Source organism: Drosophila grimshawi, unplaced genomic scaffold, assembly GCF_018153295.1.
Source record: "Drosophila grimshawi isolate 15287-2541.00 unplaced genomic scaffold, ASM1815329v1 contig_1377, whole genome shotgun sequence".
NCBI classification, from domain to species: domain Eukaryota; kingdom Metazoa; phylum Arthropoda; class Insecta; order Diptera; family Drosophilidae; genus Drosophila; species Drosophila grimshawi.
This window is the reverse complement of record NW_025062900.1, coordinates 20,590,623-20,606,684: the sequence shown is the minus strand read 5'-3', so window position 1 is coordinate 20,606,684 and position 16,062 is coordinate 20,590,623. Positions and strand designations below refer to the sequence as shown.

General features: G+C 36.3%; 2 protein-coding genes across 5 annotated transcripts; one reads left to right on the top strand and one right to left on the bottom strand.

Moving 5' to 3' along the window:
* Positions 1 to 3,566: 3,566 nt before the first annotated feature.
* On the top strand, positions 3,567 to 10,483 carry LOC6567078 (RNA pseudouridylate synthase domain-containing protein 2). Of its 3 annotated transcripts, none has more exons than XM_032739680.2 (10): positions 3,567 to 3,681; positions 3,814 to 4,173; positions 8,277 to 8,451; positions 8,514 to 8,736; positions 8,795 to 8,882; positions 8,942 to 9,162; positions 9,590 to 9,780; positions 9,838 to 10,109; positions 10,175 to 10,330; positions 10,391 to 10,483. In XM_032739680.2, exons 1-10 carry the CDS (start codon positions 3,643 to 3,645, stop codon positions 10,481 to 10,483), a joined length of 1,818 nt encoding a protein of 605 aa, XP_032595571.1. In that variant the 5' UTR covers positions 3,567 to 3,642. The 3 variants fall into 3 exon arrangements, with proteins under 3 accessions (XP_032595571.1, XP_001993060.1, XP_032595572.1); XM_001993024.3 differs by lacking the exon at positions 3,567 to 3,681 and adding an exon at positions 3,688 to 3,704; XM_032739681.2 differs by lacking the exons at positions 3,567 to 3,681; positions 3,814 to 4,173 and having other exon boundaries at positions 8,406 to 8,451; positions 8,525 to 8,736.
* LOC6566719 (lysosomal alpha-mannosidase) lies at positions 10,480 to 15,846 on the bottom strand. Of its 2 annotated transcripts, none has more exons than XM_001993023.2 (10): positions 15,667 to 15,846; positions 14,611 to 14,981; positions 14,338 to 14,543; positions 14,140 to 14,276; positions 13,894 to 14,027; positions 12,440 to 13,071; positions 12,159 to 12,379; positions 11,690 to 12,101; positions 11,192 to 11,634; positions 10,480 to 11,130 (listed from the first exon to the last, which is right to left on the bottom strand). In XM_001993023.2, exons 1-10 carry the CDS (start codon positions 15,790 to 15,792, stop codon positions 10,561 to 10,563), a joined length of 3,252 nt encoding a protein of 1,083 aa, XP_001993059.1. In that variant the 5' UTR covers positions 15,793 to 15,846; the 3' UTR covers positions 10,480 to 10,560. The 2 variants fall into 2 exon arrangements, with proteins under 2 accessions (XP_001993059.1, XP_032595570.1); XM_032739679.2 differs by lacking the exon at positions 13,894 to 14,027 and adding an exon at positions 13,609 to 13,742.
* Positions 15,847 to 16,062: the final 216 nt, after the last annotated feature.

Sequence of the window (16,062 nt, the reverse complement as noted above, 5' to 3'; positions counted from 1 at the left end):
TAAATTAACCCTCTAATGCTGTTAGTCACTTCAAAATTTCAGTTTCGCCAAATTTGTATTATTATTATATTTGTAAATTGTAAAGTGTTAATTGTTTTTTTGTCTGGTAAACTATTAACTATTAATATTAATGGTTGAAATGAATAACATTATCTGTAAGATAATTAAACATGAAATTGAAAAAAAAATGAGAAAATAATTATTTACTATGGAGCTAGTTTTTGTTTACATTTTTTTCTTACATAAATGTTATGAAGTTCGTTCAATAAAAATGCTTACCGAAAACTATTGCAAATCTTTCAACTCTTGTTAAAATTGGAAATAAGATCATTAACGTATAATTATTTGACTGCGGTATTTGGCGAGACATCTGAGACCTAAAAGCCATTTAAATATTGACTTTGAAAAATAAAATGCTTTATGACTATTAAATAAATGCATCAAAAGAATAATCACATACTGGCATATGATGAGGGGACTATCAACATTTAAGTTTCGACCAGCCTTATGTAAACATTGCATTACTGTAAAAACTAGGAATAAACATTTTTCTGATGATTTTAAGTTAATGATTTCTAAACAAATCTTATTTTGTGGCATTTATTTGAAAGTCATTAACTTATAATCTTCAGAAAAAAATGTTTATCCTAAATTTAGACATTAATTTAGTGTTTACGTTAAGTTGAAAAATTTAAACGTTGTGAATCCCACATTTAAATATGGAACTGCCAAAAAAAATAGCATCATATCATATTCAAATATATTATTTATTTATTCTAGCGCCACAAGCTTAAAACTTATTGTAAGTATTTAAATAAGATTAAAATATAAATAGAAATGAAATATGAATATAATTACCAATGCATTTGGTTAAAGTAATATTGTTCATAATATTAAGTAGTTAATTTATGTGAGTATTCTAAGCAAGAAATAATTATAAAGCAATTTTTCCTGTGTTTGTGCGAATAATCAATATGAAAGAATTGTAAACATTATTATTACTGTATACATTTTAAATTAACATTTTTATGACAATTATGATTTACTTTAGTGTTTATTGACTTTAGCACTATAAGTTTAAAGCATGAAAATGAAAATATTGATGTTGGGATTGTCAGCATTACAGTACGGTAAACATCAAATTACTGTATAATAATTTCTGTGATGATCTGACGTAATCCATTTGGCGGCCCTTCGCCAAATGTCTCCCAAATAGAAGCCGACCAAAAATATGGTCTATATAGTTTAGTCGAGTCGACTAGGAGCGCGACTCTATTGCATGTCCGACTGCGTGACTAGTTTAACCCACCTGTACTCTCCAAAAACCCAGCGACAATACCCACCCCCCTCTCTTTCTACCCCTCACTCTCTCTCTCTCTCTCTCTCTGTCCGTCTCTCTCTGTGTGTGTGTAGTGTTCTCCTTGAAAAGCACTCGGTCACGAAACTACAACATCCTTCTGTAAACCCACAACTCAGGTTAAGGCGACCAAAAAAGGCTTGCCCCTTATTTAGGGCAACATTTAATGGCCAGTGGCCATAAGGCTCTAAGTCTTTCCTAACCATAGACGTAAAGGGGGCGACGTGGGGTTGTTGTGGGCGTGTGCGTGCATATGAGAGTAAAAGTTGGCATTTGCTGCTGGCAGCGAAGAAAGTGATTAAATCAGCACGATATTTTGTAGGTGTGCGCACTCACCGATTACACACACATTTTTTTTTAGTGTGTAGTGTGTGTAGATTTATGTTTGTATGTATGTGCGGTAAATTGACTTTTCGCCTGGACAAAAAGCCAGAAATGACGACATCACGCTTCCTCATCAAAAAAAAAAACATACAAAAAACTATACAAACTGTAAAACCTACCCAGTGACTACTGCGTGTTTACAAACAATATTGTGTGCGGATTCCTATATACAAATGCACGTGTATACACATACATACATATATATACATGACATACATACATACATACATACATACATATATAAGAATCATATATAGTATAGAAGTCTAGGTGTGTTTTGCGAAACGCACCCAATAATAATGATAATACTGACCATGAATTAACTAATAGAAACATACGATTTATTTTCATTTGATATATGTGTGTATATAGAAACCCCAATAATGATAATACTGACTGAAGAATTAACTAATAGAAACATACGATTTATTTTCATTTCATATCTACAAAAATAAAACCCAATAACTAATAGAAATCTACGATTTATTTTCATTTAATATTTGTAAGAAAATCCGTTTGTTCCAAATGAAGAGTCTATAAACAAGGAATTTAAACAGAACTTGTCACAGTGTGTTTTTCACATTTTATTTTATTTATTTATTAATTTTATATTTTGATTTTCTTACGTTTCTAGAATGCACTTATAAATAACCATGCAAGTTACAATGTCATTTCCGTTAGATCACAAATAAATATATATTAAATTCTTATATTATATTCTTAATAATTCATTGTACAAAAGTTTTCTAGGACTAATACTTACAATTTATTATTAGTTAAATTGGAAAGGATTCTTAATTTCATCAGCACAAGATATTAAATAAATCTGAAACGAATTTATTTAGTAAGCCCCGAAATGCTTCATTTGTTTTTCGTATAAGTTTGGCAGAGTCTTAATTATAGAAAAAATATTTGTATATAAAGATAACTTGTAGAAGAAACTTTTGTACAAATAAATATTGCTTTGTGTGCAAGAGAAAAGTATTTGAGAAAATGTTCGATTTTTTCCTTCAGAAATTTATTATCCTTTTCGTGCAAAAATTGTGCTGTTCTGTTAAATTAAGTATTTTTATTTGTAATTTTCAAAAATGTAACCAAAAATTAGCATTTTATTTAGATATTCATCAGGTAAATGACAAAATGCGAGTCATAAAATTGACGGAAAACATTTTTATGCAATGAAAAAAAACAATTATTTTAATGGGCAGAAAATTATGGCACAAAAAAAATTGACACGGACATCGCAGGGGTAATTGCCCTGGTCAAGCGTCACAGGACGGAACAGTTTCCCTCAGCCTACCTCTCTCTCTCTCTCTCTCTCTCTCCCTCAGGAAACATACTCTTTTCACTCATTTGGAATATCAACACACGCCCATCAATATCTGCATCAGTGACAATCAATACTATCACTTTTGATAAGACACCTCTAATTGGCTAATCAAAAGCGCCATCTATTGTTGATTGCTTTTAATTTTAGCTCCACACTGAGCTGAGCGGTGTGCGAATGCTTTGCGCTTAAAAAAATAAAATTACTGAGTAGAAATGCGCTCACTCCACTCATATTTCTTATTCACAGACGTAGTATTTCTGTTTGCCTAACATATCATGTAAAAAAAAATCACTTAAATTTGCATAAGCAATTTAAACCTCATTAATATACATAAATTGTAAGCAAATCACATGTTAATTATATTTATATTTTTATAATCCAATAATCAATATACCCCATCTACTCAGTTTGTTTACAAGGTATTCAAATTGAACAGAATGAACTGATAAACCGATTCCGCTAGTTCGCTTAGTTCAATTGCTGGCTCACCAAAATAATAATCGGAACTACTTTAGCGAACTCGCTTGCATTGTTTTGCATTGAATAAGATAAATATTTATTTAAATACTTGATGAAGTATTTGCGCTACGCGGACAACACAATTCGCCTGGCAAGTGCTCAACGGCAGACAGTGTAAAACAGTTTTACATGGATTTCTTCATTTACTGTGCATAGTGTATTCGTTTTTTATTTTTTATTTGGCTGCCGCACACGTGTTGATTTTTTTTGTTTTTGTTTGCAGTGGTTTAATTTATTCATTAGGAGACGTTTGCTGAACGCCGCGCAACTCAAAGTCAGGGCCACAAATACCACGCTACTGTGTTGGCCAACAATGACACTGCCCAAAACCCTGCGCCATGTCCAAACTCAGCACGGTGACGGCTCCGTCGACGTGGAGAACATTTTTCTATTCCGGGCCAACTTAAACAGCCCAAACAATGCCGGCGGCGGCTCATCAACGAATGCGGCTGAGGCTGAAGCTGAAACTGAAAATGAGACTGGCGCTAAAACTGAAGCGGATAATGAAGCCAAAGCGGAAAAACCAAATTCTTTGAGCGGCGTTTGGACTTTTGAAGCCAGCGAAGAAGATTGCGGCAGTCAAGTAAGCTAAACTAATTTGATTTAATTATTTTTTATTTCTTTTTGAGCTGAATTAAGCAATAATACGAAATAATAATATATTAATTTAAATTAGAAACTAAAAATATATATATTTTTATAAGAGGAGATATTTAAAGTTTAAAAAAACGTTTAAATTAAATTAATTTTATGGAGATTAAGGATAAAAATAGTTCGATACCCAGCCAGCAATGCATGCGAAAATGTTAATCTTGAGACAAGACGTCTAAAATAGAGGTCTTAATGATAGAAATAGATGGGACTCTGAATTGATTATGTGATAAAGTCTATTTGTAATCATTACATAGTACTTGAAGCGGTTCATTCAAGGAATGATTTAGAGAAGATGGGAAGGAATAACGAGAAAGTCTCGAGGGAACATCAACATTTATTTGGCTCATCAACGCAAAGAAATCGATTTCGCCATTTTATATTTGTAACTATTTAGAAATTTAACTTAAACAACACACAATTTATGCATCGACTGTGCTGCATTTCTTCTGTGCGTTTTGTAATAACTTTATGAAAACGTCAACATAGACAATAAAAGTTCAGTTTGCTTCCGAGCCTGAGTGTCCCTTTGTTAATGTTTTTGAATGGAAAAACTAATTACGGCATCTCTGCTTTACTGTTACTCTCTCTATTATTCTAATGCATAGAAACGTGATATGTTTTATTCCCTACAGAATACATACGTATGCAGATATAAATAAATATGTTTATTTACACTTGTTCATTTCTAGATTAACCCTTAGCTTTTAATCGAGATGTATAAAAAAAATAGACAAAAGATGACAAAAGTTTTTCTCCGTTTTTAAAAGACAAAAAAAAAACTCTGAGTTGTAGTAATACTGATTATATTTATACATATATTATACTTAAAGTATGATTTTTCAAAAAGTTAACTCAAATTCGAATTTATTTCCAAAAATGTTTTGAATTTTTGCCAAACAAATGACAATCTGGCGCATTGTGCATAATCATTCTCTAAGATTGTTTTTTGGCAAAAGTTTAAAATAAGTGCGATTTTTCCAAACTCATTTTTTTTAAATAGGTCTTCAATATGTTTGTTTTAAATTTTGAAAAACTCACACACATGTCTGTACATGTATTTTATTTATTTAATGTTCATACTTTTCAATGATTTATATCGAAATGCATAAAATTCTGCAAGCAATGAGAACAAGGTTATTTGAGCAAAGTTTTAAATGTTTTTCAAATGCGTACGCGTTTTTTGTATACGAATATAGATTTATGTATGTAAATATACAAATAATACAAATAAGAAGCATGGTATAAACTAGATATACATATATGTATATGTCTAAAAATATATATAAAAAAAAGTATGCTACAAAAGATGGTAGGCCAAGATTCGTGACAAAAAGTATTTTAACTACTATATGAGATAGAATTAATTGGAGTATTACTTCTTCTTATCTCACTTCTCACTTTTATTGTAAATTTATTTAATTTTGTGTTTATATCCAATTAATTTGTAATCGATTAAGAGCTTCCTTACAAGTCGATAACCCCTCCACACTCTCTTTATGAGTGTATAAATGAAAGCAGTGCAGCATCAACTTTGTCCTATTTTATTCTATTCTATTCTTCTCAAATTCAAATTGTTCGAGGACAACAAACTTGAATATTTATCAAAATTCACCGAGAGATTTACATATTTAAATGGCTTTTGCAAGCCAAACAAAATCCGATCGAAGCTTTATGAATATCTCATTGCGACTGGCTACGCAGGAAATACATAGTTGAATCCTTTATTCCTGTCAACTGGTTTTGCAGGTTTTGCATATATGCCAAGGAATTTGAGAGCAGTTGCTGGTGTTTAGCAAGGCAACAAGATTTCTGTATATATATATATATATATATATATATATATGCAGTCTTACAACACTAATTATATAGCTTATGCCAACCTCTACTAAATAAACTCATACACATTTCGTTCACCGCAACAAGAGCCATTTTAGTTACAAGGATTACCTTTGTTTGGCTCGGCTAACGATACAGCTTATGGCTAACTGTCTCTGTGTGTGTGTGTGTTGTGTGTGTGTGTGCAGTTGTGTGTGTGTGTGTAGTTGTGTGTGTGTGTCTCGTTTACCTTCATATTTTAACCGCGGATTTGGCATAATTATTTCTCATTTTGCCTTTCCTTTCTGGTCGTTCATTTTGAAGGGTGCTTTCGACGCTCTTCGTGTTATCGTCAACGTTGTCGTTGTTGTTCCTTCTTCCTTGTTGTTGCTGTTGTTGTTGTTGATAGCTGAGGAGGAGCTAGCGTCTTGTCAAGTTGGCCAACCTGACGCTTCCGCAATTATCAGCACTGCCGCCTCCTCCATTTTTCCTGTTTTTTCCTTCTGTTTTTAACTAGGTGTATCGCTATGCTGCTTAAAAGTAAATTGCTCTAAATGTTTTTTGTCTTCCATTATGCGCCTATTGTGTCACTTGCATTTAAATTTGTCTCTGTGTGTGTGTGTGTCTGTATGTGTGTGTGCTATTGAAATAAGGAACGTGTCTCGACATTAAAATAGAAGGAGATGTCAAATGTGTGAATGTATTGGTGGTGCATGTGCAACTATTACCAGCACACTTTTTATTATTCTAGCTTCTTTTCTTTGTTTTGAATGCAGTTTTATTCACTCCGGCTCACTCTGAGCATTCCTTTGGGTACTCCTCCTGGCCTGGCCTGGTCTGGTCTGGTCTGTGTGTGTGTGTGTGTGTGTGCCTGTTCCTTCGCTCTTCCTCCAAGACACGATTGCAGACCACTGTTTTATGATGACAATTTGGGTTTGTTACGTTGCCTCCTATTACTTTTCCTGCAGTTGTTTAACTGCTTCTTTTTCTTCCTTTCTCGTATCTGTAAGTATTTTTTTTCAGCAGAGTTTGCGTCTTACTACCACCCACCACTGTGTCATTTAAGGAGCTCCTTGAACCTACATTTTGATAAGCCCGCGTCATAAAAGAACTTGAAACTTGTGATGTACGTTTACTTTAATATGCGACTTCATTTACATTTTACTATGCCAAAGACCTCGTTTAATAGTCATTTGAAATTCGGTTGCTATCGAGCAATTGAATACGCCCCCATAATAAATATTTGAAATCAAATGAATATTGTTTGCAGACAGCGAATGCAATTTCTTATTTATTTACAAACAAATAATTCAACTATTTCGCTAAACAAACGTATTAATTTGATTTGAAAAAACAAGCAAACAAAAAAGGGAAAAGAATTTCGAACTCGGTTTTCAGACTGCTATTTGTTTGTGTGAATGTTTATATTTTTCCCATTTAAACAAAATACAAGTGCAATTATTTGCAAATTTGCATTAATCAAATAGCGCATAATTGCTTAAGTTACTGCTTGGCAACAAGAAAATCACCAAATACAAATATCACTAGTATTTCCAAGATGAAACAAAATGTTCACAATTCGTTTGCGCAGTTTCGTCACAATGTGTTCCTCCTTAGGGATATTTGGGCTAACGAATAAAGGTAATCATAATTTTGCGTGGTTTTTGTACTTTTCTGCCCATGTCGTAGCTGCTGCATGCCAGTTTGAATTTGATTGCATTTGCAGCATGTCAATTTATAAAAAGAAATTTAGATCATTTGAATCATTTAAAAAGAAGTGCTGCTGTCGAGTGAGCTCGACTACGAGGTACCCTGTACCCAGCTGTTAAAAATATTCCTTTAGTTTTATTGCCAAATTTGATTGAATATAGTAAGATATCTATATGAAAATACGTTCCTGTAAGATCGATAATAATATATACAATGTATTTTATTATATTATATATCAATATTCTCGGGGGAGATTTCAATATAATAAAACGCACTTGATAATAATACAAAACAACTAGATATAACAATTCCGGGGTCTTAAAAGTATATGGACTTTTAATCAGTTAAATGCGAATTAGTTATAAAGCACAATCAGCATTAGATTAGTTACTATTGCCTGAACTATAGTTCAAGGATTGTCAAATGACCCGTAGTGTGATTCCAAGTGATACCTGTTGCATCGATGTTGCATACCTTAATTGCCCGACTCAAACATTTTCATTTTAGCTGGCGACTGTTGCTGAGGAATCAGGCGTACATTTGCCAGAAAAACGAAAGACGCCCCAGGTGGAAGAGATTGTGGACGCAAAGAGGCCCAAATTGGAGACAAAAGATCTGAAACTGACACGACCCGGTTTTAGCGAGGAACGTTATGAGGAGACGTCGTATTACATAGAGAATGGTAGGCAATAGTTAAGCATTCTATATATATATTATGAACAGCAAAGTGAAACGCAATTGAAGGCTTGCGAAAGGTCTATCCTTATTCTTTTACATTTACAACGTTCACGAAGGGACGATGGGTCGGCGAGGGGATTCTCAATGTATTCTCACGGGAATTTCGTGCACATCCCGCCGAGGAATATAAGCGCAGCATTGAGGCTGGCTCCCTAACCGTCAACCATGAGAAGGTGCCCATTGACTACCGGCTGAAGCACAACGATCTGCTTGCAAATACAGTCCACAGGTATTTATTAGCCAATCTTTAATATCTCATTTGTGGACTAATCTTTGAATTTTTGCAGGCATGAAGTTCCGGTTACGGCACACCCCATTACGATAGTCCACATGGATGATGATATTTTAGTTGTGAACAAACCTGCGTCAATACCCGTAAGCTTAATTTTAAAACTATTAATAAGAATTGTTAAACTTTTCATATGTATCTTTAGGTTCATCCATGTGGGCGTTACAGACACAATACGATGATTTTCATACTGGCCAAGGAGTTCAACATGAGGAATCTGCGTACGATACACCGACTAGATCGGCTAACTTCAGGACTTTTGTTGTTTGGACGCACAGCTGAGAAGGCACGTGAAATGGAGCAACAAATACGAAATAGACAAGTACAAAAGGAATATGTCTGCTGTGTGGAGGGCTGTTTTCCCGAGTAAGCACTACATTTGACTTATATAAAGATATCTGATTTTTTCCGATTGTAAAACAATGTCAATTGAGATTGTGTAGATCTCATGCAAAGTGTGATTTACATTTGACAGTGGAAGAGTGTGGATTAATAGCAATCTTTATCTAGTACATCAATGAAAATATCTGTGTTAACACGAGCAAATTCCTAGGAGTATGGTTAACCTATTAATAAGTGTTTCATAAATTTTCTTGTTGTAACTGAATATTTCACGTATTGTATCAGAAATGCTGACCTTTATTTATGTACTCAGCGACTTTATCAAGACTATTCTATTGACTCTCTTATTAATTTATTTTTTCATTATTATTTATATTGTTCATGCTGTTGGACAAAGTTATAATTCCTTCTGTAAGTCAAAATATTATAAAACCATCTATTTTCATTTCAGTGGCAATATCGAGTGCAATGAACCGATTGAAGTGGTTAGCTATAAAATTGGAGTCTGCAAGGTGTCGCCAAAGGGCAAGGATTGCAAAACCACATTCAAGAGACTGGGGCAAGTTGGCGACTATAGCATTGTGCAGTGCAAACCGTTGACTGGACGCATGCATCAGATCCGCGTGCACCTACAATATTTAGGTGAGCAGAAATGTTTACTTTAGGATGTGACTTGAATTCAACTATTTATTTCGACAGGCTATCCGATTGTCAACGATCCCTTATATAATCACGAAGTGTTTGGACCCTTGAAGGGACGCGGTGGTGATATTGGAGGCAAATCTGATGATCAGCTAATACGCGATTTGATTTCCATACACAACGCCGAAAACTGGTTGGGTATTGATGGTGCTCGCGAAGTCTCCACGAATGAATCGCTCAAAGTCTCGGAAAATACTGTCAGCAGGCTGGCTAACACTGATTCTAATTCTGAATTAAAAACTGAAATTAAGTCATCTCCTGAAGCTAAGGTAATAATTGTTTTGATATCACTCGCAGTGCTTTTGTTTACACTAATGTGGTTTTCATCGTTTAGGTTACTGTTTCCACACAAACTGGTCATGAGGCCGCTGATTGTAGTTTTGATCACAGTAAGCTATCTGTAGACCCGCATTGCCAAGAATGTAGGATGAACTATCGGGATCCAAAGCCGGCAGATCTCGTTATGTATCTGCATGCGTGGAAATACAAAGTAAGACCTATTTTATTATATTGTAATCTGAGATGCTTATGCAACCATTTGTAATTACAGGGTATTGGCTGGGAGTATACCACAGAACTTCCCAACTGGGCTTCCATTGAGGGAGATAATTGCGAGTTAAGTTTAAGAGACAAGCGTTGTTGAATGCACAAACTCTTTTATGTTCTACAATTGAGCGTACCTACATAACAATTGATACAATTAGATTAGTGATCATTATGCTATTTTGATAAATATACGACAAAAGTGCGTATCTCCATTGGACTTAGCTCTATAAGAAACTGTTCACGGTCATTTGATTTTGGTACAACATTCTCATTAACATTATCTGCGCGGACCTGTTGCGATCGTCTCTTATGTAATATAAAATGTCCGGAGTCAGCATTACGCTTAAGCCGATTGCTTTCCGCACCCAATTCTCCGGCTTTCAAGGCTTCCTTCGAATATTTGGCTTCCAGTAGAGGTTTGGCGGCTTCCAGCAAGTGGACGGCCCCCGATGTCTTCGCGAATGTGCCATAGGCGTCGTAAGACTCTTCCTCGGGATCGGGCACAAACTCCATGCGTCGATGCTCATCTAGCCAGGCATTGCCATCGAGAGTCGTCTCGCGAATGCTTTCAATATTAAAGGCAGCTAGCACATCCTTTATATTAAATTGAACATATTTCGAATATCGGCTATCTTCATCTTTTTCCAATATATGTTCAAATCGGACAAGTAACTCGTTCTCATGCCACGGCTCCAATGTGAGCAAGTGCACTGTTTTTGGTAGGATCACTGATACACCATTAAACTAGAAATTACAATGCATATTTAATTAATACTGATTATGCGAATTCATGGGGAATACTAACTGTATTTGTAAACGAAGTAAGCCATTGATCGGAACTGTATGCTGTCATATTGCTGAAAAACTTCCAGGCGGGTAGCAAGGTCTGCAGCTGAAGAAGACGTTCCATTGCCTTTAGAGAAACACCTGGACGTCGATCAGACTGACCAAAGAACAAATGATGTTTACCACGGGCAATCAGTCCCTCGCCGAATTCGGTTTCGTTGAGAGCTTCGCCCACACCAAACGCATCATCGTGTAACAAACGTCGATGCACCATCAATTCCAATTCACCATCCTGCAATGAGCTGCCACCCTGAGCCCTGTCCGTCAGGATGGCCATGCGTGCTGTTGTATCCTCCAATGCAATTTTCGTAGTGACCGGATAATAGTTGCCAGAGACCCTTTCCTGTAGCTTTACGTTCCAGGTTTCGCGATGATTTCGCTGGCGTTTCAACATTTCACGACCTTTGAGAAGGGAATTAGATGAAATGTCTAAATAAATAAAAGCTTGTCCGCCTACCATTTGAATCTGTGTAAAATATGCCATCGGACTCAATGTCTGACTTGAAGCGAGTAATTACTTCCTTGCCCATGTGGTCCTCAATGGGAATAGGTCCAACCAGCCACTCGAATTCAGCGTGGTTGCTCTGCTTATAGATGCGCACCACCTGGCTGACCCAATCATTGAACTTCTGATGCACCTCTTGCACCAACGGACCCTTGTACACTTCAATGGCGACGCGATCTGACGCAAAGAACACTTTGTCCGCCTTAGGACGGAATATGTAGGCGCCCGAGGAGCGATTGAGGAATTCCGCATTGTTGCCAATGGCACCTTCATAATACAGAAACTCCTGGGAAAGCTGACGCGTCATGCCATCGGCTGTGACTTCGGAGAGGAAGCCATTGGTGTCGAATGTCAATTTAATATTCTATTAGGTAAATCAATCAATTATTAGTGAGCAAATTTATATAAAATTTTCATTTACTCCGTTTCCAATACGTGTTAAGCTGGATGTCTTCTTTGGCGCCGGACCGGGTTTGAGGTCATCGGGAGCGATATCTGGTTTCTCAATATAATAGGTCCTGTAGCCAACAGCTGGCAGTTTGGCTGCCAAGAAAATGAGCTCGTACTGAGCAATCGATCTTCTGTACTTAATCTTGGCCACAGCGTTGGGCACAGGCACTACTTGAGTCGGCAAACTTTTGCCTAGGAATATGGAATAATAAATGGAGTATGTTTTTACAATAAGGTGTATCGCAGTCTCACCTGTAGGATCAAGGACAGCATATTTGTAGTCCGCAACGGGTATGCGGATATATTCATCGGTTTCGTGGGCCAGTGGATTGTAGAGTGTGAGTGCAAATCGAGTGTTTGTCTCGGATAGAGCACAACTGCTGATATTGAGCAATGTGCATGTTTTAAATTCCAATGCAGCTGGCACCGCAGTGCTACGATTCTTTCCTGACGATAGTTGATTTAATGTAGATCTCATGTTTGTGGAGCAGGCGCGTAGAGCGACACTCAATCGTTTCGCATAGTCCAAGGCGACCTTTTGTTTCTCCGTGCCCGTTACAGCATCGTGATGCTGCATTATGCCCATTGTTTCGCGCATGAAATTCAAGTGCGGATCAAACTCAGCCGATCGCTTGGGAGCCAGTGAGGTCAGCTGCTTGCACACTTGAAGGAAATGGTTCCCGTCACGCTCGAATCGCTTCAAAGTCGGACGCGACGTAAAGTACCCTGTCCAGTAGGCATGTGGATCCGATGCGTAGGGAAAGAAGTCGTCGCTCTTGGTGGGCCAAGAAATGCCAGCATCGTGCAGCGATTTCAAGTAACACGACGGCGTCGAGTATAGCAAATTAATATTCGACCCATTTGCCTGCCGCTCATTTGCATACCTAAATGTTTCGAATAGAGAATTAAAGAGCATGCCTCCTCCAAAAATAATTTCCATTCACTTACGTATTGGCTTACTAAAACTACGTTTATACATCAATTATTTGAAATATTTGTAAGTTGTTTACCGTTAATTTCAGCTGTTAGCAATAATGTTTGGCCTTTTTGGCAACGCTGTGCATCTGGCAACGCCAGGGGATCCTCCATTTTCAGTTTTGGTCCAACAGTGAATGGTCTTAGCACTAGTCGATAGCATTTAGATTTATATATATTTATTATAATAAATATTTTTAAATTTTCATTTTTCACAGAACAATATTTTTGTTTTCGCAAATAGCTATGTCGGATTCCTTTTTGCAGCGCTGCCATATCGTTGATAACGAGTAAATCGATCGAGATTGTTGGTTGCTCGTTGCACAATACTCGCAAATTGCAATAACAGTTTAAAGTTCAAAATTTACAGCACTTATTTTTTACAGGGTGTGTATATAAACGTAATTTAAGCAATTTGGTTAAGGAAAGCCTCTAACGCTACTCACTTAATAAGTTTATCCAGATTCTTATACCACATTTCAGCGTTTTGGTAATGGAAATCCTCACCCATAGTAATAAGTAAGTTGGATGTTCGATATCCTTTGGCCATCTTAGTGACAAACTCAAAGAATGCATCGATCTACACACAACAAAAGCATTTACTCTCATTATTACTAATTACTACTTAAACAAACAACTTGATAAATGGATAAATGGATGCATATGGTTAAGAGGCTTTCGTTAACAGTAGGCAAAAAAAAAGTAATCTTTATAATCTTTTGTTAATTTACCGTATTAGTTTGTCTAAATTCTTGTAATAGACTTGAGCAGCTTGATAGGTAAAATCGCCACCCATTGTTATGATGATATTGTTGGTGCGATAATATCTGCTTTGAGTTTTCACGTATTCCAAAAACGTATTAACCTGATGCAGTATTATTATGTGAAACAGGAAAAGGACAAAAGCGAGCACACAATTCATATATGAGAACGGAGTTGGGGGACAGACAAGAAATTATGGAAAACTTTTCACTTACGCGCTCTTTGACATTATTATCTGGACTATGCTTGCCATCGATAATTGGCTGATCCGCGCAGAGTATATCGAAACAGAAGCCAGCGGGTGCTTGATAATTGTTGTACAAGGCACCCGTAAACAAATCCGATTTATCACCTGCAAATAATATGGTAAATAATTAATAATGACTTCGTATAAATTGTATTTTAAACATTACCCAAGTTTGCTGAGCCATGCCAAATCATTTCGGCCTTCTGCATCATCAGACGCTCGTCCTTGTCCTGGTAATCCAGGCGACCGAAGAACATGCCATCGAATCCCATTTGGGCGAACATTGATGCCATCTCTCGCGAATGTCCAAAGGGATCAATCTGCCAGCCAACACGCGGACGACCGCATTCCCCAAAGGTATCATTTAGTAGTCTAAAAAAGGACGCTTTTGCATTACAAATTATATTACAAGTATTGACGCCTGTAATTTGACACCTGCCTTAAGCCCCAAGCAAACTGATCGATTGTGCTTTGATAGTGCGTTGTTGCCTCATCATTCATGCTCCAAGCTCCGCCAATAAACTCCAGCCTTCCCTCATTTACAAGCATTTTGACCTTCTCCTGCAACTCGGCCGTTTGCTCCTTCCACCACTTGAAGAAAAATGCCGACTCAACATAGATGAAACGCTTGGCCGGATCTCTCAACAAGGATTGCACAACGGAATCGATTATATACTGGACACCGGCCTTTTGAATTAAAGTCTCGCTGCCATAATAGTATTGGTCCACCGTCTTTAGCCAGCCAACGTCATCATGGGTATGCGCTATAAGATGCACATTTAGCATACCTGGTGGCGTTGGATGACAACTCTGAAAAATGTCAAATTTTTTAAAAGATTCCTGCAGTCAATATACGTAGAAGAGTTTTTTCCAATGAGTGGGAAAAGTTGTCAAAATATAATTCGACTTTTATTGTTTACAAAAGTGCAAGCACAATTATTGTATTTTTTGCTGATTTTAGCGATATTAAAACCGTTTCCAAACGCAATTCCGGGCAAGCATGGTCAAACTTTAACTAAATTATTAAGTTAGTGATATTTTAACGGTTTCCATAAGTAATTCTTTGTTAATCCTGGGTTGGTTTTCCTCTAAAATCCCATAATTAAAATTTTTTCAATATTTTATTGCGTTCAAAGTGCCTTCAATTTTTTGTCTTTTCTTCTTTACTTAATCTGATTATCTATCTATTATATACTGTCCAAAGTTTATTTATTGTCTTTAAAGTAGTTTGCATACATATAAATATACATACATATATACCATATCAGCACCCTTAGCTAAATAAACAATAGCTGCACAAATTATTCTATTTGAATTCCCTTTTTGCAATTTGTCAATTTTTGCTCTTATCACCAGTGAGTGTAGCTCAATAAAGATTCTTACAAGTAGCCTATATAAATATATATAAATATATATGAGCTTATAGTACACATGTCTATAGGTCAATTGTGCTTATTAGATTGATTAAACTGATAATAACACTTCAATCACTTACCGGATAACCGCATTGCGGTCCTTTGTTCTCTCTGTTCACTGTTCCAATATTTCTCAGCTCCACATTATGAACGCTATAGCTGAATATGTACAATAATGCAAGCCAAGCACCGATTTTCCCAAACATTGCAATTTGATGAAGTAGGTGTCTCTTTAATTGTTTACTTTACTCTTGTAGGAACTATTTACGTTGATAAGAGAAAATTCAATTTTAATATATTTGTAGCTTGACATACATACATACATATGCAGGTCTGTACTTGCCACCAATCGACAATCAGAAAATATCAACCGTTCGCGTGGACGATACAAAAAACACTGAGGCGCGCTCATTGGGAACCCGAGCTCAGAACTTGCAACTGAGAGCGTCGGTTCACGATCGTGCAAGCAACTGACA